The 22,757-nt window shown below is 39.6% G+C and overlaps 1 protein-coding gene across 1 annotated transcript in view; it reads left to right on the top strand.

Moving 5' to 3' along the window:
• Window positions 1-22,757, top strand: part of LOC124712078 (putative uncharacterized protein DDB_G0271606) — a 253,374-nt gene that overhangs the window by 115,973 nt on the left and 114,644 nt on the right. Inside the window, exon 6 of the mRNA XM_047242374.1 lies at window positions 16,774-16,877. Coding sequence (XP_047098330.1) covers window positions 16,774-16,877 — 104 coding nt within the window. The remainder of the gene's footprint in view (window positions 1-16,773; window positions 16,878-22,757) is intronic.

The raw sequence follows: 22,757 nt of genomic DNA, 5'->3' as shown, positions 1-22,757 counted from the left end.
GAGGGAGAAGTTCGGGTTGATTACACCAAACAACCCCCATTTAGCAGTAGTTCATTTATTCAACTAAACACAGGCAAGGCTCACAAAGAACTGAACATGGTGGAACAACCCAAAGACAATGCTCAGAGTCCAAAGACGATACTCAGAGTCCAAAGACGAACGCATATCGATGCTGGTGTCGACCTCATCGGCGTCACACATAAAACAAAAATAGAATTGGATCCAAGACAGAACCTTGGGGTACTCCATGTGAAATGGTTTTCCATTTTGAAGTATTTGTCCCTCCCTCTGATGTTATAACCACTCTTTGTCTTCAGTCGGTTAGATAGGACTTAAACCATTTTAATAACATGCCCCTAATTCCATACTTTTCCAGTTTACAGAGTAGCGAGGAATGATTCACACTATGACAGGCCATTGATAAGTCACAAAAAATTTCCTGTGGCATGCAGCGAGTTTTCTAGATATGAGCTAATTTTATCAACAAAATTATTTATAGCAGATATTGTGGTTTTGCCTTTTCGAAATCCATACTGATTTTCTTAGATTATTTTAAATTTTTCTATGAAATTTTGAATTTGTATGGTGACTTCCTTTTCAAATATTTTGGATAATGAAATTATTCCCTTATGTTGTAATAGATGTCTTATCATCCTGTCCTTTCTTCTTGTCAGAGATTTCCAAATATTCCTTTCCTCACCAATTCTGCAGAGAATCTCCGCATTCCTTACCTTATCAGTTCACCTAATTTTCAACACTCTTCTGTACCACAACCTCTTAAATGTTTTCTTTCTCTTCGTTTCTGGATCTGCCACAGTCCATGTCTCACTATCATAAAATACTCTGCTTCAAATGTACATTCACAGAAATTAATTCCTCAAATTAAGACCAGTGTTTGGCACTAGTAGAATTCTCTTGGACAGAAATGTCATTTTTGCTAGTTATAATCTGCTTCTTGTGTCTTCCTTGCTCTCTCCATCAAGGTTATTTTGCTGCCTAAGTACGGGAATTTCTTAACTTTGTCATCACCAATTCTGTTGTTAAGTTTCTTGCTGTTTTCATTTCTGCTACTACTCATTACTTTAATTTTTCTTGGTTTCCTCTCAGTCCATATTTTGTACTCATTAGACTGTTCATTCCATTCTGCAAGTCCTGCTATTCTTCTTCACTTTCACTGAGGATAGCGATATCATCAGCGAATCTTATTGATATCTTTTCACCTTGGATTTCAATTCCACTCTGGAACCTTTCTTTTTTTGTCGATGCTTCTTCAGTGTATAGACTGCACAGTAAGTGAGAAAGACTACATCCCTGCCTTACACCCTTTTCAATCTGAGCACTTCCTTCATGGTCTTCCACTCTTATTCTTCCCTCTTGGTTCTTGACTTATCATATATTACCCATCTTCCCTATAGCTTACCCCTATTTTTCTAAAAATTTTGAACATCTTGCGTAATTTTACATTGTTGAATGGTTTTATCAGGTTGACAAATAGTATGAATGTGTCTTTATTTTTCTTCGTTCTTGCTTCTATTGTCAGAACCATTGCTGTCGTGCCTGTACCTTTCGTAACTCAAACTGATCCTCATCTGAGATCCTCAATTTTCTTTTCCATTCTTCTGTATATTATTCTTCTCAGCAATGTGAATGTATGAGCTGTTGAAATGATGGTGCAATAATTCTCACACTTGTTGGCTTTTGCAGTCCTTGGAACTGTATGGATGATGTTTTCTGGAGGTCTGGTGGTATATCTCCATTGTCATACATTCTACACACCAACAAGAATAGTCACTTTGTTGCCACTTCCACCAATGATTTTAGAAATTCCGGAGGAATGTTATCTATCCCTTCCACCAACGATTTTAGAAATTCCAATGGAATGTTATCTATCCCTTCTGCCTTAATTGATTTTAAGTCTTCCAGAGCTCTTTTCGATGATAGTCAGTGAAAGCCTCATAACTCCATTTTGTTAAATTTTACAGAAGAAGCAAAAACTGTTTCTTAAAAAAAATATATGAAGTGATAAAGATAATGATGTGTGTAATCTCCCCCCTCCTACCTTCTTTCATCTACTGTACACATTAAACAGTGCCCAGTCCAAGTAATTAATATGCATAGTCTTTTATGAAGATTGAGAGGAGTGAAGATTATAATAAACTTTCGAGTTTATTTAGCTTTCCATGATGAGATAGCTCCAGTTCTTCTTGTGTAGGGGTCTGATTCTTGAAGCTGAAAATCTAACATCAGGACCTCACAACTGGTTTGGAAGATCGTTGTTGCAGAATTTTTTGCGTCTATATTTTCCTATGAATTTCTCACATTTTAGTATATCATACAGTTTTTTTGATTTTTCACATTAACGAAGCCGAAATTACATTGTTTGCACCTATTATACAAAAATACGTCTGATCACATCAGAGGCAAGCTTACAACTCTCACACTTCGCAGAAATAACAATATTCCAAAGAGTTTACAATTTTTCTTAACATATGAATTCCTATTGGTTTCCGTTACATTATTAATTTCGATTATTATTTCATAAATGAATCCAGAAATAAACAGAATTGTATAATTAACAATAGAAATTTTCAGTGTGCAATTAATTTGTAATTTCAATTGTTTCTTTAAAAAAATAAAAAAAAATAAAAAAAATTAACTGTACATTCAGAACTAGTGCTTATTGATTGTAACATCAAAACTCAAATATTTTATAAAGTAATTCCTTTTCATAAATTTTATCTTGTAATAAGGCATACTGTGTATAAAATTATATGAAAGATTTCAGAAAAGCAACTGAGATAATATTAATCTGTCCAAAATTCGAAAAAAAATACTGATATTGACAACTACAGTTGAGGAAAAGTAATGCTAGAGTAGGATGTCCCGTTACATGTGGCATATGTAACTATATAGTAGAAGCCTAGTTATTGACAGGTTAAAGAAATCCGTACACTTTCAAATTTCTCATTGATAACTGAGTTACTGGCTACTGGGATCAAGAGGTTTTCACAGACAGACGGAGCTACGAGGTTTTATTGTCTATCAACATTTTAAATTGTGATTCTAATGCTGGACCCCTTACCTCTTCCTTATTGACTCCTGTTTCTTCTTTTATCATGTCATCAGATAAGTTCACCCCTATTCAGAGAGGCCTACAGTATACTCTTTACGTCCATCTGCTCTCTCCTTTGCAACTAACAGTAGAATTCCCATTGCGCTCTTAATGTTACCATCCTTGTCTTTGATTTCAGCAAAGGTTGTTTTGACTTTTCTATATGCTGAGTGAGTCATTCCAACAAACATTGATTTTTTATTTCTTTACATTTTTCATGCAGCCATTTCACCTTGGCTTCCCTGCACTTCCTATTTTCTTGGGTGACTTGTATTTCTGTATACCTGAATTTCCCTGAACATTTTTGTACTTCCTTCGTTAATCAATCAACTGAAGTACTTCTTCTGTTACCCAAGGTTTCTTCACTGTTATCCTCCTTGTACCTATGTTTTTCTTTCCAACTTCTGTGATTATACGAGAGAAGGAAAGTTGCTACTCAACATATAGCGGAAATGCTGAGCCGCGATAGGCACAATAAAAGGATTCGCACAATCATAGCTTTCAGCCATTAAGGCCTTTGTCACACACACACACACACACACACACACACACACACACACGCGCGCGCGCAAGCGCAATTTGCACATACACCTGCAGTCTCAGAGAGCTGAAACTACACTGCGAGCAGCATCACCAATGCATGATGGGGGTGGCGACTGGGTGGGGGTAGGAGGAGGCTGGGGTGGGGAGGGGGAGGAATAGTATGGTGGGAGTGGCAGACAGTGAAGTGTTACAGTTTCGACGGAGGGTAGGAGAGAAGGTGCGGAGGGGGGAGGGGGTAAGTAGCAGAAAGGACCGAAATAAAATTAAAAATAAATTAAAAGACTGGGTGTGGTGGTGAAATGACGGCTGTATAGTGCTGGAATGGGAACAAGGAGGGGGCTGGATAGGTGAGGACAGTGACTAACGAAGGTTGAGGCCAGGAGTGTTACGGGAACATACGATGTATTGCAGGGAAAGTTCCCACCTGCGCAATTCAGAAAAGCTGGTGTTGGTGGGAAGGATCCATATGGCACAGGCTGTGAAGCAGTTATTGACATGAGGGGTATAATGTTTGGCAGCGTGTTCAGCTACAGGGTGATCCACTTGTTTTTTGGCCATAGTTTGTTGGTGGCCATTCATGTGGAAAGACAGCTTGTTGGTTGTCATTCCTACATAGAATTCAGCACAGTGGTTGCAGCTTAGCTTGTAGATCACGTGACTGGTTTCACAGGTAGCCCTGACTGGGCGAGTATCTTGTGTAGGTTCGGTGGACGGCGGAATACCACTGTAGGAGGGGTGGGAAGGATAGAGGGCAGAACATTTCTCAATTCAGGGCACAATAAGAGGTAATTGAAACCCTAGCGGAGAATGTAATTCAGTTGCTCCAGTCCCGGATGGTACTGAGTTGCGAGGGGAATGCTCCTCTGTGGCCGTACTGTGGGACTTTGGGAGGTGGTGGGAGACTGGAAAGATAAGGCACGGGAGATTTGTTTTTGTACAGGATGGGAGGATAATTACGGTCAGTGAAGGCTTCAGAGAGACCCTCGGTATATTTAGAGAGGGATTGCTCGTCACTGCAGATGCGATGACCACGGGTGACTAGGCTGTATGGAAGGGACTTCTTGGTGTGAAACAGGTGGCAGCTGTTGAAGTGGAGGTATTGCTGGTGGTTAGTAGGCTTGATATGGATGGAGGTACCGATGTAGCCATCTCTGAGGTGGAGATCAACGTCTAGGAAGGTGGCTTGTTGGGTTGAGTAGGACCAGGTGAAGCAAATGGGGGAGGAGTTGAGGCTCTGGAGGAATGGCGCCATCCTATGCTAACCTATTCATGGGCCATCTAGAGGAATCTTTCCTAAAAACCCAGAATCCTAAACCCCTCACCTGGTTCAGATTCATAGATGGCATCATTGCTATCTGGACACCTTATTCTGTCTACTGAGCTATTAATTATCACAGATACTATAACCTCAGAGAACTTCAAGCGCATCTCTTTGTTCCTTAGTACTTTTGTATCCCACTTCATTGTGCATTGATTCCTCCTGACTGGTGTCTTGACTTCAGCATACTCTTCATCACTCAATTTTTGATCTGAGTTTGTATCGCTCCTGGATACACTTACAATCCGCTAACTGATTTTGAAATCTCTGCCTGATCATGGCATTATCTAACTGGAATCTTTCCATATACCCCAGTATTTTCCAAGTAGACCACCTCCTCTTGTGATTCTCGAACAGAGTATTTGCTATTACTATCTTAAATGTATTGCAGAACTTAATTAGTCTTTCTCCTCTCTCACTCCTACTGCCAAGCCCATATTCTCCTATAACCCTTTCTTCTACTCCTTCTCCTACAACCATGTTCCAATCCCCCACAAGGATTAGATTTTCATCTCCCTTTACACACTGAATTAGCCATTCAATATCCTCATATTCATTCTCTCTCTCTCTTCATCTTCTGCTTGTGACGTCGGCCTGTATACCTGGATTATTGTTGTTGGTGTTGATTTGGTGTCGATTGTGATGAGAACAACATTATCACCAGTAACTCACTCTGTGCTCTACCTTCCTATTCATAACTAATCCTATTCCCATTATACCATTTTCTGCTACTGTTGGTATTACCCTATACTCATCTGATTAGAAATCATTGCTTCATTCCATTTCACTTCACTGACCTCCACTGTATCTAAACTGAGCTTTAGGATTTCCATTTTCACATTTTCGAGCATCCCTACCAAGTTCAGACTCCTTGATTACCTGTCCTGGCTCCCAGAATATTATGCTTTCGTTGCTTATTCAATATTTTTCTCTTCTGAAGCACACATTGGTAGGAAGCACCATCCGCCGTCTAACATTGGTACTAAGCACTCTTTGCCACATAACATTGGTAGTAAGCACCCTCTACTACCTAGCATTGGTGCAAAGCACCTTCTGCCATGTAACACTGGTACGAAACACCCTCTGCCACACAACATTGGTAACAATCAGCCTCTGCCTCATAACTTCGGTAGAATATGAGAGTCACCAATAATTCTCTTTTGTTAAATGTTTAGGTGATTTAATCAGAATGGATAATGGATCCAATTATTAATTGTTTGGTGACATAGTCACTTTCTTTTTGAACATATTCTGCCATTTATTGGTGGTATTTTTTTGCAAAACATATTTGTTAAAATTCATTAATTTCCTGTGAATGATAAATGAAAAGCACTATTTTGCTTTTGTTCCACAGTATTACTTTTATTGTGTTAACCAGTCTCCACCTTACAAAGCCACCTTCAGACATTTACTGAGTATTGTCACCAAAGAAGTTACAATGTATGTAAACAACATTAGAGGAGAAGTTACACATCTAGATTGAAGCAGAAACATTAAAGTAAATAACATATTTGACAATGTGGTGGTAATGCAATGTAAAAAGTAAAAAGCTGAACTGTAAATAAATAAAAACAGAGTAAACAGGAAAAAAACTTTAACACAAAACAGGAACAGCAAGCCCACATAACAGTTTATATTAATAAACAAAACCAGTAAAATAAAATAAAATTAGTACTTGACAAGGCTACTTCAAGGAGGTATAAAACATGGAGAGTGATACACAAACTGATTAAAAGAAGAAAGAATTATCAATGTAACTACAGAATACATAAGGAACTTAAGCAATATCAGTAAGATAAGCAGAAATGAATTCGGAAATGCAGGAAAATGGAGGAGTGTAAAGAACATACAGTAAATGCAATCATTGAGAGTGTGTTAGTACTGGATTTTAAAAAGGCTGAACAATACACAAATACAAAAGGAGCAAACAGGATAAACATTACCATTATACTCAAAACAGTAACCATTTAACAGTTTCCATGAAATAAATCAATCACGTAAAATAAAACAATGCTTGATGAGACAACTACAAGAGGTATTAAATATGGAAGGTAACACAAGTACTAGTTGAAAGAAAGCCTTAACAATTGAAACAACAGTCTATATGGATTACGTAAGCAATTTCAGTGAAATAAAAGAACTCATTGAGTACAGGAAAATGGGGGAATATGTAGGAACAGACAATGTGGGAAGTAATGAAAAACTGAGAGGTTTATGTGACATTTAGGAGAGGGGAAGTGTCTGGTCATTTAAGATTAGATCTCGACTATGAGCTAGATGTTTGTTGGTTTCCAGGGCTTCCAGCTGGTTGAGTTTATGGCCTTTGTTTGCTAGGTGAAGGATGTGGGACTCTGGCTGGTAGTTGCAGCCCTCACACAGTACATGCTCAGCAAATGTGGAATCAGAATTCTGCAACCTCCAGCTGCATTCATGTTCAGCCAGCCTAGTTGCTATGTCTCTGCCTGACTGACCAATGTAAAACTTTTCACAATCAGAACAGGTAATTTTGTATACTCCACTGTTGGCTAATAACTGGATCTTATCTTTGCTACCGGTACTGAAAATACACTGGGCTGTGGTATTCTTAACATAGGAAGAAAGCCTATACTTGCAGGCTTTCAGTGCTTTGGCTACAATCTGTGATATCTCTGTTAGATATGGTAATGGACACCATTTCTTGCAAACAGTAGATGGGGAAGCAGATGGAGCATAGAGAAGGGGTATAATTTTCCGTTTTTGTTCCCTATGCAAGATGTGGTCAATAACGACTGGACTGTAGCCATTGGCTGAGGCAATAAATTTTATTGTATCTAACTCTTCTTCAAAATTATGTGTGGACATGGGGACAGGTATGAGATGGCGTACCATTGAGTGGAAAGCTGCATGTTAGTGAGCTATTGACGTTTGTGGACAAGGAGGTATTACTGTGTCTGTAGGTGTAGTTTTGCTATAAATTTTGAAATGGTATGTCTGTGTAATGGTGTCAATGCTGAGATCTAAGAAGTTTATGGAGTTGTTGCCAATCTCCATTGTGAACTGAATATTTTTATTTTGACTGTTTAGCTTTTTTCAAAAATGTGTTGAGTTGTCTTGTAGTACCAGTCCACATACAGAGGACATCAGGTACATACCGAAACCAGTACAGGATATTTGCACTCAAAGGTTCTTTTTTCAGAAGATGTTGTACAAAATAGTCCATAAATATTTCAGCCAACAGTCAAGTAAGAGGAGGTTCCACTTCCACAGCTGTGCTACAAACAACACTGCATTTTGTTCACAGTGAGTTTCAGCCACTGCTTACTTCCTGGAGTCCATGAATCTGGTGTGGTAGCTAACATTCATACTAATAAACAAATACTTTACAAACTTGAACAAATCACACTGTTTTTGGACAAATCAAGAACAGAAATCTGAGGATGGCCAGTAACATGCACAACTCTGCACTGAGAGTTCCAGGGAAGACAGGAACCAGAGAGAATGCAGTGTGTTACACCCATCCCCCAAATCAACAAGTTAGATGTGCTATCTTCCAATTGAAATGAAATTGAGCCAGTAAGACTCACTTCACCTGTTGGGGAACATGCTGTGTCCCATGTCAAGGGGAGACAAACACAAGAGGATAGGGGTCTTTTAATCAATAGAAGTTACAACAGATAGAGGATAATGACACTCATGACAAAATGGCAGTGTGTGGGGGGGACCAGAGACATACTCATTGTGTACCTGGAGTCTCATTATATATGTCAGAGATGCTGTTCCAGGAACCACTAAGGGAACATGATGCAGCTTTGGGTATACATCAGAACAAATGATGGCTGTCATCTGGGCCCTGAGATCATGTATGGATCATTTCAGTGACTGGCACAGAAGATTAAAAAGAATAGCTTTGCTTATATAGTTTACACAATTGTCCTCTGAACTGATTGTGGCCCCCTGGTTCTAAGTTAAGTGGAAGGCCTGAACTATAGATTTCAAAGCTTTTGTGACAAACTAGATGTGACTTTCTACAATTGTGCTATGGAGTTGATATCTGTTGGGTCCACCTAAATGATTCAGGTGAGCACTACACATAAGAGGTAGCTACACAGATAGCTGACAGTGTGTGGATTGCGTGCATGGGTTAGGCTGCTTGGATTAGGGGACCCTCCATCCAATCCTGATAATGATTGCTGTAGGAGACATGGAAGTATCAATGTAAGACCCAAAGAACTGCCTCATCAGGTGAATGTGTTAAAATCCTACTGAACGGAAGTGAAAAGCATTCACAACAAAGTGCCAGACTTTGAAATCTTTCTAAAAAGTGGTAAAGCTCACATAATAGTAGGTGCAGAAAGTTGGTTAAAATCCAAAATTATAGCAGTGAGATTTTTGGGGAAAATTTAAGTGTATATTGACAGGATAGGTTGATAGCAAATGGATGTGGTGTATTTGTTGCAGTAGACAAGAAATTCAAATCCACTACGACAGAAATTGAAGCTACATGTGAGATCATTTGTACAATACTCAGTATTCAGGATAGGCATAAACTTAGAATAATAATATCTTTCTATTGACCACAAGACTCACCCCCAGATGTAAATGAAAACTTTAGAGAAACCTCAGTTTATTAGTGTGAGAGTTCCCCAATCATTCTGTCATCTTCGAAGGAGACTTCAATCATTCAACAGTCAACTGGGATAATTACAATGTTGTAAGTAGTGGGTGTGATAAGACATTGTGTGAAACATTACTAAAAGCCTTGTCTGAAAACTACTTAGAACGGATAGTTCAGAAGACCACTCATGGTGGAAGTATTGCTGCAGTCTGCTCTGCACTGCATGCAGTGTAGGATAGTGGTTAGTGTCTCTTGCTGTGGATTTCTAGTTTAAAGCCAACCCCTAGTAATTATTTGTTACTTAATATTTATCATTTCTGGAAGGTCACTGAAATATTTTATGAATACAGTGTTTGCATACTGCGGAATATTCATGTCCAGGAGTTCAGTTCTGTTCTGCAGCACATTCATATTTGTAATAATCGTGCTTTCAGTTCTAAGTGTTGCACTTCATTGATGATCCTGTTTTTGAATTTGTACTTGAGTGTGGTTACAACATGACTTTGTTTGGTGGAGATGCTGGGCACTTCAAGACACCTACATCATCATGGCTCCAATTAGCCAATGTAAAAGCCATTGCCTACATGGACAAGAAACAGAATACAATCGGTACATTCTTCCAAAGGTCTGTATATTCAGCAGACCAGTGGATTCTAAGTCAATAATAAGTCAACTGCACACCAGAAATCCATGTGTTTTCTCGAGATGCTGGTCAGAACCTGATGAAATGGCTGGAAGGTTAGAGTGCCAAACACAACAGGTGGGATGACATTATATGTTTGTAAATGTCTATTTTTAGTTGGGTGGCACAACCCAGCAGAGATTTGAAAACAGTGAAGAGAGGCTCAATAGCTGCAACAAATTTCAGGCTGAACTGAAAAAATAAAAAAAAATAAAAAAAAAATCTCATCTGATGACCATAAACAGCAAGTCTGTTTAGCAGAAGAACAATTGAAGAACACAGCCCAACATTATGGGGAAATGACACAGTCATACCTGCATAATGCTTTATCCCTTTGCAACATTGTGAATCTGAATATGACAGAAGGTGACAAAATCTCACATTTGATGAAAGGAGTCACAAAAGACAAGTACAATGCTCTTCTGGTAAAGGATGTCACAACAACCGAGAAATCCATCACACGGCATCAGTGCACAGAGGAAATGCAACAGAAACAAAGTCAGACAAAAGAGGTCCCTGTTGCAGTCATGGAAGACCACTTGACCTCATTTCCCTCATACACCAGATTGTAAGAGAAGAGATACAGCATTTTATGGCAGTCAGACCAATTACAGAAGAGATAACCAGCCTTGAATGTTGACCCCATACATCAGGAGTAACAGAGAATGTTGAAGAGTATGTTTACTGATCTTTGGCACTAGTTTCACCACTGGCCAAACATGCCACAAAGAATGGACTTGGCCAACTTGGACTTACACCACTGCCATCTAACATCAATGCAGCATCTAACCAACGAAAATACAGCCAACTGCTCCACCAAGTAAAATGCCCTGCAGAAGAACAGATACTTGGAAGATGGAGGACAACGCGCCAGTTTGTTTTCCCTGTGAAAGCCCTAGACATTTTGTGCACTATTGCAGAATACAAATGTTTGATGAATATTACACCACAAGACATCAACCGTGACAACATTCCTATTCACACAGTTCACCTGCAAACAATTAAAGTTCATCTGTGGGATGAAGCTCATATTTGCACCCTGAACAAAGTTGCTCCCCAACATGCCACAGTCCTTCCCCATCAGCATACAGAAGAACCAGTCACTTACCTAGTTGCCAAATTCAGGAAATCTAAGCAAGGCAACTATCCACAGAGGTAAGGTCACCACAAATGAAGTTTCTACATGGGTGACAGTTACCAAGATGACAGGAAGTATTATTGACAGCCATCCAGTCCATATGGTAGTTGACTTAGGAGCTTCTTTTCCCATAATTTTTGTCCCTTGAACTGTTTATCCCTGTATTTTCTACTGCATTTCAGAAATGATTACTAGATGTGTCTGCTACCAGTGAATGGTCAATTATAGGCTTTCCGTTCAAATAAGTAGTGATGTTATGCTCTTCTGTGGCCTGTTGTCCTGTCTCTTGTTTCCGTATATTCCATATAGACGTAAGTCCATTATCATAGTTACCGATTTCTGACTTAATGTGCGCATTCTTTGATTTCTCAATAACTTCTCTTATTAATGTTGAGTAGTTTTTGTAGTGTGTAACTACTGCAAGTGCAAAGTATCCTGTTAAAGCTTATTTACAAAGTTTCAAGAACCAGCTTTAAGTGATGAATCTGGGAATATATTACAACACCCTATGTATCACTCCTGTAGGAATTGTGAAGACAAGATTAGATTAATTACAGTGCATACCAGAGGTATTTAATGCAATGGGAAGTACCCTCTGTTATGCACTTCACACTGTTTTGCATTGTTTGTATGCAGATTTAGATGATGATAAACCCAAGTAAATGGGGTTATTTGCCCAGCACTTTATGTGATAACAGGTGAAGAATGTTCCTTTTTCTGCACCATATCATCAACGGAGAATTACTGTAGATGCATCTTGCAATGTCTCAGACAAAGAAAGTGTCAATGTCATAGAGATACCATTTGTTCCTATCCCGAAAAAAAGTTCAAAACAACTAAATTATGGCCACAGTATTTTGGTACATGCTGTGTGTGCTGCTGTTTGACTTCCTCAGCAATGGATAGAATGTGAAAATTCCCAATTATTGTGCCAAGCTGGAATGAACACAGAAAAGCAACGAAGAGGAAACAACATAGTTCAACCACATGTGACTTCAGTTATATGTGATTTAGTTCATATCTGATGGACTGTACTGGAATATCCTTGGTACAGGCTGGACCTTCATCAAATGATTTTCATCTCTTTGTACCTTTAAAATAGCACCTGGGGAATTGCTACTTCAGAACCAATGCTGATTTTCAGGAGTCTATTATTAAGTGGCCCCTAGGCCTGGACCATGAATTTTTTGGTGCATGTTTCATCAGATTTGTTTACTGACAGAGGAAATGCTTATCATGGTTACTATGTGGGAAATTCATAAATATCTATGCATTAGTACATTTATGTTTCCCTTTGATCTCCTGAATAAAACATTTTCTTACAGAAAACTTGTTACCTTACTTTTTCAAGCACCCTTGCATAGCACTTCTTGCTTTAATTTTGTCTGTTGTGAACAGTCACCATCTAGTACAATGTACTCAAAGAGTTGTTGAGATACTCACGTCTTTAAAAACCTATTCCATAATAAGCTCAGACCTGTTGTTAACAATCTAGAGTGTGGAATGATTTCTGGAAATCTACGAATATACACTGCTTTCCATTAATATTGCAAAACTGGGAAAGTACCAAATAATAAATTTTACTTATTGTGCATTTACTGTACAGTACGCAGAACATCTGATTAAATTTCTAGGTGATCTTGAGGTATGCAGGGTATGAAATTTAGTACATAGAGCTGCCATCTCTACCAGAAACAATGGCTCTTATCCAACTGGATATCTAGTTGTACTGAGTTCGGATCACAGATACAGGTACACCATTCCATGCTACTTCAGCTTCACTATCCAGTCACATTAATGTGACTACATGTCAAAAGCCTGAATAACCATCTTTTGCAGTGAGGACCATTGTGAGACTTGCAAGAAGAGAGACAATGAGGTTCCGGTAGGTACCAACAGGGATGTGGAAGCACGCTGGCCCCAGTGCCATGGCCATCTGCACTAGTTTCTCAGATGAAGATCCATGGCATGAACAGCCTGACCAACTTGGTTCCACAGACTCTTGATTGGGTTTATATCTGAGGAGTTTCATGGTCAGAGGAGTACAGGAAACTCATCCTGGTGCTCTTTGGACTGTGCATGTACACTGCGAGCTGTGTGACATGTCACATTGTTCTGCTGATAGTTGCCATTGAACCGAGGAAAAACAAACTGCATGTAGAGGTGGGTGCACATGGTCTCCAAGAATAGATGTATATTTGTGTTGATCCATTGTACCTTTCTGAATGATGAGATCTCCCATGGAATACCACAAAAACATTCCCCAGATCTTAATGCTCCCTCCTCCAGCCTCGACGCATTGCTTTCAGACATTGCATACCATTCATGTCCGATGGAACATAAAACATGATTCCTCTGAGAAGGCCACATGTCGCCACTCAGTGGACATCCAGTTGGGTACTGACATGCAAATCCCAACTTTTGCCACTGGTGAACAGCAGTCAGGATGGGTACATGAATCAGGTGCTAGCTGCAGAGGCCCATAGACAGCAATGGTCATTAAGGAAACACATTTGGTAACACCCTGGTTCATCTGGGTGGTCGACTGCCCAACAGTTTCACATCTATCAACCCTACACATCTCCACAGCTGTCATTCCCCCCTGTCATCTATCATGCATAGTGTACTACATTTATCTTGTCACTGGTTTTTAGTAGCAACATTTTGCCATGTATGGTATACTTTAACCTGACAGCATGCAAACTGTTTACAAACTTAATGATTTCGGAAATGCTTCCACTCTTGGGCTGAAAGCAAGTGATCAGGTACTTTTCTGGTCCACTTCTGCGTTATGACAGTGACTGTACTGTTTACTGCATCCCTCCAACAAGAATTATATACCCTCCACTGATAGTGCTGCCACATGCTGTCTGTGAGTGGTTATTGCATGTTGACATTGAACATAGATGGTGAACACCTTGATGTGACAGGGCCATGTATGTGCCTAGTTCACCATTCATAGTCGCTGGTAAGCGGTGGTGTTGTGCCAGTCTTTAGGCAACCCATGATCAAGTGTTTCCAGTGTGTGAGAGGTTTGGGCAGTATGCTGGCCAGGGCAACAATCAGACAACCTGGACAGCAGAGGCAGCATGCAGTCTTGTGTTACCTTGCTGAAAAATAATGTTATCAAGACCACAGTGATAGAGAACAGCCACTGGTCCTAACACATCAGAAATATGGTGTCTGGCCCAAAAATATCAGTTGTGTGAACCAGAGGAAATTGTGTTGCATTCCCAATGGTACTCCATAGCATCTCACCAAGTGGTGGGCCCATATGAAAATTAATGCAATGTGTGAGTGTTTGTTCCCTTTGGAGCCTCCACACAAGAATATGTCCATTGTGATGGTGTATGCAGTTCCATGACATGTCTGGAATGTTGATCTGGTTGCACTCCTGTATCCAGTGTTGTCACTGGGCACACCATTGACAGCTTGCCTCCTTTTCCTTCTGTGTCAAGGGCAGTCTCAACATTGGTCACCTGCTGACAGCCGGTGTGCCTCCAGACATAAGTTGCACTGTCCATGTAGATACTTGTTTTGCTGCAAACAAGCACATTTTGTGATGCATGCTGCATGATGTGACTGTACAATCTTGCAGCTGCAAGTAAACCATATGTCTGTCCTCACAAATGCTAACTGTGTGGAGCCATTGAGATTCTGCATGATGTGATCCTCTAATGTGAGCAGCAATATCACGGAACGATAAATCACAGATCCAAAAGGCCACAAACCTGCTGCTATCAGTAGCTTATGTGGTGATAGATATTTCTCCATTTTATGTGAGGCATAACACAATCTTTCCATAAAGCACCGATGTTCAAATGTGATTTCTAAATGAGAAACTTGCTGTGTGATCTTTCCTTATACATAAAACAGAAATGGCATTACTCCTACCTACTTTGTGGGATTGTGCGGAAATACTAATCTCTTGCATATTCAAACATGCAATGCCAATTTGACATTTTTCACATGCAGCCATCACAGTGTTGCAGTTTTAATGGCCACCAGTGTCAAATTTATATGTTGGCCTGCAGCTCCAGTTTTCAGAATATCTTGTGTGAAAATGGTGAACAGTGATTTACACATTTTATCCACTGTGAAATCTGTAACACCTCCATTTCAGATGATTTTAACCACAAATCTAACTACCTTTCCTTTGTTTCTGTTCCATGAATCTCACTATTTTGCTTTGCCCCTCCTTAATGTCCTGGAGATCCTTTGGTTCTGAGTGCTTGAGTATACCTGCATAACTACTTAATATTTCTTTTTAAATAAATCATCAGTTACACTGCTGTCTTTGTTATTGTGGTCTTCAGTTTGAAGACTTGTTTGATGCCGTTCTCCACATTGCTCTATGCTTTGCTAACCTCTTCATCCCTGAATAGCTACTGCATTTACCCTATAAGTAAATAAGAAAAACTCAATTAGTTATTTGAGAGAAAATTACTCAATGAATTTATGTCAGAGTTGCTATTTCAATCAAAGTGTGAGAAATAGACAAATGGGGTATCAAGATAAACAGTGTGGGGTTTAGTTTTGCAACTGAAATTTTTTTTGGAAAAAAATGGTTAACTGCTTTATGAAATGACATGTCTAAAAGTAAGAGTTAGAGAAACATTTGATGCCACTGATGGACTGTTCAATCAGTTCTTGTTAGAATATTTTATATGTTATGAATGAAAACACACATAACACTGGTGCAATATTCTACAATATGGGGCGCCATCTGAGAAATTAAAGTTCAGTTTTAAAGAGTATTCAGGAAGATTTGTCTGGTGGATTTTCTGAACTGTGCAGTCCAATTGCTGTACATGATTTTGAGCAACATTCAAAGGTGCATCAAATGCTTTTCTAATCTATTTTATTTTTTAGTTTTAGACACATCATTTTGCAAGACATTTAACTTTTTTCAATTTTATTTTTTTTAACTTTCAAAGTGATACCTCACCCAGGTCAGTTTGATACCCCATTTGTTCATTTCTTACTCTTCATTTGACTATGAAAATTCAGACAAAAATTTGTTGTGCAATTTTCCCTCAAATCACTAATTTAAGTTTTTCCTAATTACCCCATTTGATTTCAAGTAATTAAATCTCTTTTGCATAACTATACCTCAAACTAGTGAATTTGAACCCCATTTGTTCATTTCACACACTTCATTCGGCTACGAAAATTTGGACAAAAATCCATTGTGTAATTTTTAGGGAGTTTTGCTTTTGCTCTGTTCAAACATTTGGCCAATAGTAAATTTCCATTTCATTATTTATAAGTGTAAGTTTTAATTTTGTTTCAGTTCTGTATAGTAAAATAGTAATTAAGTATAAATTTCGAGAAACTGAGTTGTTCCAATGTTCAAGTTTTCTATTGTATATTTCACTTGTTCTAGTGTCTGTGAAGCAGATTGAGTCTGTACAGAAAGTTGGTTTACCACATACGAAAGTTGTACCAGCTGTCCAGTCACCTAATGTCACATCTGACATGGATCGAAAGGTATGTTGTGGCTATATAGCAGGAACATCGGATATTCTCTGATTGTCAGACTAAAGTAGATGTAAGCTGTGATTGTATTGAATTTTTATTGGTTCTGTTTTCTACAAAAGCAGCTTGTGCATGAAATATTAGTCAGATGAGTTTATATGCAAGGTAGATGCAACCATAAAGGTAAAGGGTAGATGATAATACATCAAAAACATTACACAGACAATTTACATTTTGATCCATACCCATTTGCACTACAATAACACCTTTGGGAGCTATAAATGTACATACTGAATCTTTCAGGAGTCTCACAGCTGTCATACTGATAGGAACAAAGATCCCAGCATGATAGAATGACTACAAGATTAGGCCAGATTTTAACTTTACTGACCTGGATCTACATCAGATGCCTCTTGGTCTTTTATTGTCAACTGTCCCCCTGCTATTAATGGACTTTGTGACCATATGTGAAATAAAGTATGTCACACTGCAACAAATGGTTTTTGATGTCTTCGTATTTATTTATATACACTGTTCCCTTTTTCACAGCTTTGTAACATGCAGGAATCTCAATATTTGAACAAAATCAGTAAGCTACACCAATTAACAAACATTCACAAAGTTCACTGCTTCACATTTTAACATTTTGGTCTGACCGACTGAAAACTACATGTTTACAATTTCTGTCCCAGGTAATGACTTAATTACTTTACATTTTGGATGCTTACTACAGACTGACTGATAATATATTGTTGCATAGATGGTTACATTTTGATAGCTAAACACAGCAGGCCTAAGGCCTTGTGCATCACACCTATTTATAGAGGTGTATAATATGGAAGGCTTATTTGTTGAAATACAGAGCTATTACACATTGGATATTAACATAAAAATAAGAAAACTTAAAAGAGACAAAGACACAATAGGTGGTAATGTAAGTTTATTTAACTTTAACCCCCACTGCCCTATAGTCAAGGGCATACAGGATTTGTGATCTTTAAACTTAATTTCCCAACAGACTCTTCTGTGGGTTGGATGCCGTGGTGGCGGCAAGCTGTCAGCTGCAGCACAGGCATATCTGCAGGCTGTGAGATGGTGGTGGTTAGTGTCTGAGAAAGTGTGATCCAGCCACTCTGGATTGGTTGTGGCATGAGGTGTTGGCAAGGTGTCTGAGACAGTTCAGGTTAAAATCCATGCTGGTGTGACTCATTCAAAGGAGAAATTCAGGGGCTTGTCACTGTATAGAATTTCTCTCTCCTCATCCTCTCTGTGCAACACTAGGAAAGGACCATTATACGGTGTCTGGAGGGGCAATCTGACTGAGTCCGTATGCAGTATTATATGTGAACAGCTGTACAAATCTTTGTGCACAGACACCTGATGGTCACTGTGGTGAGAAGCAGGAGAGCAGTGGATGCTGGTGCAGTGATACTTCAGCTGCTGCACTAACTGTGGAAGATTTTCCAAGGCAAGTACTAGTGCTGGCACTTAGTGGTCTGCTGGAATGCATAGAAGCACGCCATATACCATTTTGGCCGTTGATGCACCAGTGTCGGGTTTGAATGGTGTTCGGAGGCCTAAGGGAAGGGCCTTGATCACTTGTAATATGGAGGGGGCAACCAAAACGCACAATCCACATAGAAATAAATACTTTTGCAGTAGTTTCATCTGAGCTGTTGTTAACTGGGGTTGCTTCTGCCCACCATATACATCCATCCATGACTTTGAAGAAATACCTGTGTGCATGTCAGAGTGGAAGTGGCCCGATCAGTCAAAGTGAATATGATTTGAATCTAGCTGGTGTGACCAGGAATTTACCAACCTCAGACGTAGATGACAGCCCAGTTTGCTCTGCTGGGATGGGAGCAGGAACATGCCCGTGGATATTCTTCCTTCTTGATGGAAGGCCACACAAAGCAGTGTGTAAGCAATCTGATAGTAGATTTGGTCCCCAGGTGGGATAGGTCATGGATCCTGTCAAAGGCAGACTTGTGAAATTTGTGCAGAATGTATGGGCATCAGCTATTCTGGGAGACATAACACCAAAGCTTTAACTTTGAGTTTGGCACAGGAATCTGACTGAGATGAACTCCAGTAGATGGATCATTCAACAGCTGTTATAACTGTGGATCTTTAGCCAGCTCCATAGTGAGCTCTCTGTAGGATATCACAGATATGAGAGGAATGGTCAGCTACTAAATTTTCAGCATTTTTTATGGGTCTGTTGTGAACTCGTTTACGAACTCGATATGCTGGAAATGTCAGGGTGAGCACCTGTCACTAACATTCTCAAATGCATATGTAACTGACTTGTGGTCTGTAAAAATAGTCATTGGGCAAGCTTCAGCATAAGGACAAAAGTATCTGACAGCCTCATATATTGCTAACTGCTCTCTCTCCTATGCACTCCATTTTTTATGGGTGGCTGCAAATTTTTGAAGAAAAAATTGAGCAGTTGCCAGTGTTGTTCCACCTGTTGGTGGAGTGCTGACCAACTCACTTCAACGACTGTAGCCAGGTGAGTGAGAGACACATTGTGAGTGAGAAGCACTGCATGACTTAAGCTCACCTAGGCATCGCAGAGTGACTTGTCCATTTAGAGGGTTTGTTTAATGTGTTGCCATCCTGTGGTGATGCAGCTTGCGAGCACATTCATGAGAGATGTCCTTACAGCTGCCTATCCTGGGAGGTGACAGTGGTAAAAATTTACCATACCAAGCAAAGTCTCAGTTGCTGGTAATCTGTTGGTTTCAACAGAGACTGTATAGTCCAATTAAAATTACTTGATAGTTGACGCCTGTCGCCTGCCACTACACTGTTGCCACATTGTCTGCCCTCTGCTGCTCCATTGTAGATGGTGCACAATCGTGGTGGGTTACTTCACAAATGCCGTTAATGTGTAATGCAGAGCAATGTTGGAAATGGTTGGGAAAAGGTATGTCAGAAATGTGAGATGCACTGTCAGTAGCTGATTTTAAGTGACTAATGACTAAACTGTAACAGATGATGTTTTTTGTAGCACTGAATTTAAACTCGTGTCTTAAGCTAACCACAATCTCATGGTATGCAATTATCCAAGAAAATGGTGGTCAACAATCTGCGACACAACTAAAATCATGATCACTTTGTTCATGGCGATTAAAGCTAACCTCTACAAGCAAACTCAAGACAGAAAAAATTCTGTTTCTGTGCTAAAGGCAAACTGTAATTTCTTGCTATCATTGGTTGCCTGAAACTATCCTCACACTGTCTACACGAGCTGCTGCATTGCCAACCGATACACAGTTGTTATTGGCACTTGGTCGCAAATTATAGGCAACAAAGGCAGATTCCAAATAAAAAAAGACTGATAAGAAGAAAAATAAGAGCGAATAAAAAAGTCAATTTGATGATGAAAATGATGTGACAAAATATTAGAAATAAAAAAATTACATTTCAACCAATGAATTGAATATAAACAATAATCAAACTCTTGTTTCAATTTAGAAATAAAAAAATTTCACTAAATTTGACAGATTTGAACCTATGGCCTTCTACACTACATGTTTATACACTAACCACTGTGCTATGCCACATCACTGGGTTAAGTAGTAATATTTATAACTGTACTGACCCAGTCACAATGAATTGCAACCATCAAAAATTCGGCTTCACACAATGTCATGCAAAGCTTATTTAATGTAAGCCAATCTCTGTGATTCTGATAACTGTATACATGATGCAGACTCAGATCTTGTGTGGAAGTATCCAGTAGGGTATGGTTAGTGCTGCGTATGAAACCTGTATTTTATTAGCATCATTATGTGTGTTTGTTGTTTCTGATATTGTAATCAGGTGGGATGAAATATGAAATAAAAGTGCCAGACCCATGATTCAGAATCTAAATACACCGAGAAAGAAAGCCAGACAAGGAATTAGAAGTAAACTTACCAATTGCTGTGGCAGTCTGGCAATGGCGAACAGTTCAGGTGTAACGTTGAGCACTCTGGCTGGAGAAAACCAGCTCCAATGTGTGAAGTGTCAACTATCAAGTAATTTTAAAAAGTCTACAGTGTTGCAGTCCCTCTGTCAATAGATGAATGCCATTGGCTGAAATGGCGTTGCCAAGGAAAGTCGCTTGGGTCTTTTCGGTGATGCATTTGTCCTCATTTAAAACTAATCTGTGGATAAGCAGCCATTGGCATGCCTCACACATATGCTCGTGTTGTACTTGAGCATTAGGGGAGAATACTGATGGGAATATTAGATTGCGTAATGCTACCTGTACTTAATAAGTGCTGGATCCCATGCTGAGAATAGGCCTGAACAGTTTTTTAACGTGAAATTACAGAAGCCAAAAAATCAGCTTCTGTAGGCGACTTGTCAATATCAGCAAGCAGAGAAAAGAATAGACATAAAGTAAATGAGTTACAGCTCCAAGGAGTCAGTAATAAACATTAACACAGTGCTCCAAGCAGTGGACATAAATTTGTTGGTTGATGCCATTCTTTTGTCACCACACAGTCATTTGGTGCACCACAACTGCGTCTCTGGATGGTGTGGATGGAGCTAACATGCATGCCCACAGCAACAAACATGCGCAGTAATCACTATGGGAGCCCCCTTGGTCAAAGCAAAGTGTGGAACATATTCTCTGAACTGGGCCAGGAGATGGACATTTCGTCTGGAGTGGTTGTTATGCTTAGGTTCTGCTTGGACTTGTTGTGGTAGCAGGGTTGAAAGTCGGGGTGTCACATCTGCCTTGTGTGTCACTTTTGACCACGAGGTGGGTGATGCCTGCTTGTAAATGTAACCAGGCTTCACTCTGCTAAGAGACACAGTGACTTGTTTTCCATTCACTACACTAACTATCATGTATGTATGTGCACAGGACGTGATGGGGTCCAGTATAGAATGGTTGTAGTGGTGGCTTGATGCAGTCTGTATGTAACATGCTGTGCAAACAACTGTTAAGGTTGTTGTGCACAAAAGTAGTTGGAAAACCATGCCTGGAGGCCTTTGTACCTTTGATATGGTTTACATGTTCCTGTAACCTCTGAAGGAACTCTAGTTGGTCGTCTGTTTCTGACAGTTCACTGACATCAACTAACTTCCCTGATAGGTGCTAAGTCTTGTCACAAACCAATTCCACTGCCAAGGACTCTATATCTGGTTTTCACATAGCTTGTAGGCCCAACAGGACTACGAGCAGTGCAGATGTACAAGATGTCCCTTGATACATTAGCGCAGCCTTCAGTATCCAATGCCAATGTTTCATGTTGCCATTGTTGGCCAGATGATAACTGGTCATCTTGTGATGGAAGTAGCCACAGAACTTCACCAACTGTGTGGATAAGTCTGGCTCAAACTTTCGGCCTCTGTCCACAGTGACCTGGAGTGGACAGCCAAATCTCATCAGCCAGGTCGATGTGAAAGCAGTGGCTAGTGTTTCTGCAGAGATGTTGTTTGTAGGTACTGCCTCAGGCCATCATGTATATCTGTCAGTCATTGTGAATATATAACTTTGGCTGTCCAATGGGGGAACTGGTCCACCACATCAAGATGAATGTGGATGAAGCATGGCGAAGCATCTGGGAACTCCCTGATCAGGGAATGAACATAGTGAGTGGTTTTGCAAAGTTGACAAGTTGTTGTTCACTCATAATAGTCTCTTTCTATCTGTGATCACACAAACCAGTGAGACACCAGCTTAAATGTTGACCAGACTCCAGGGTGACGAAGATTATGTAAGGTCTCGAATGGCCTGCGAAATGGGGCAAAAGGACATGATCTGCTTTATTACACCTCACGGTGCAACTACACTCCTGGAAATTGAAATAAGAACACCGTGAATTCATTGTCCCAGGAAGGGGAAACTTTATTGACACATTCCTGGGGTCAGATACATCACAT

Source organism: Schistocerca piceifrons, chromosome 8, assembly GCF_021461385.2.
Source record: "Schistocerca piceifrons isolate TAMUIC-IGC-003096 chromosome 8, iqSchPice1.1, whole genome shotgun sequence".
Taxonomy (NCBI): Eukaryota; Metazoa; Arthropoda; class Insecta; order Orthoptera; family Acrididae; genus Schistocerca; species Schistocerca piceifrons.
This window is presented reverse-complemented; position numbering and strand designations above follow the sequence as displayed.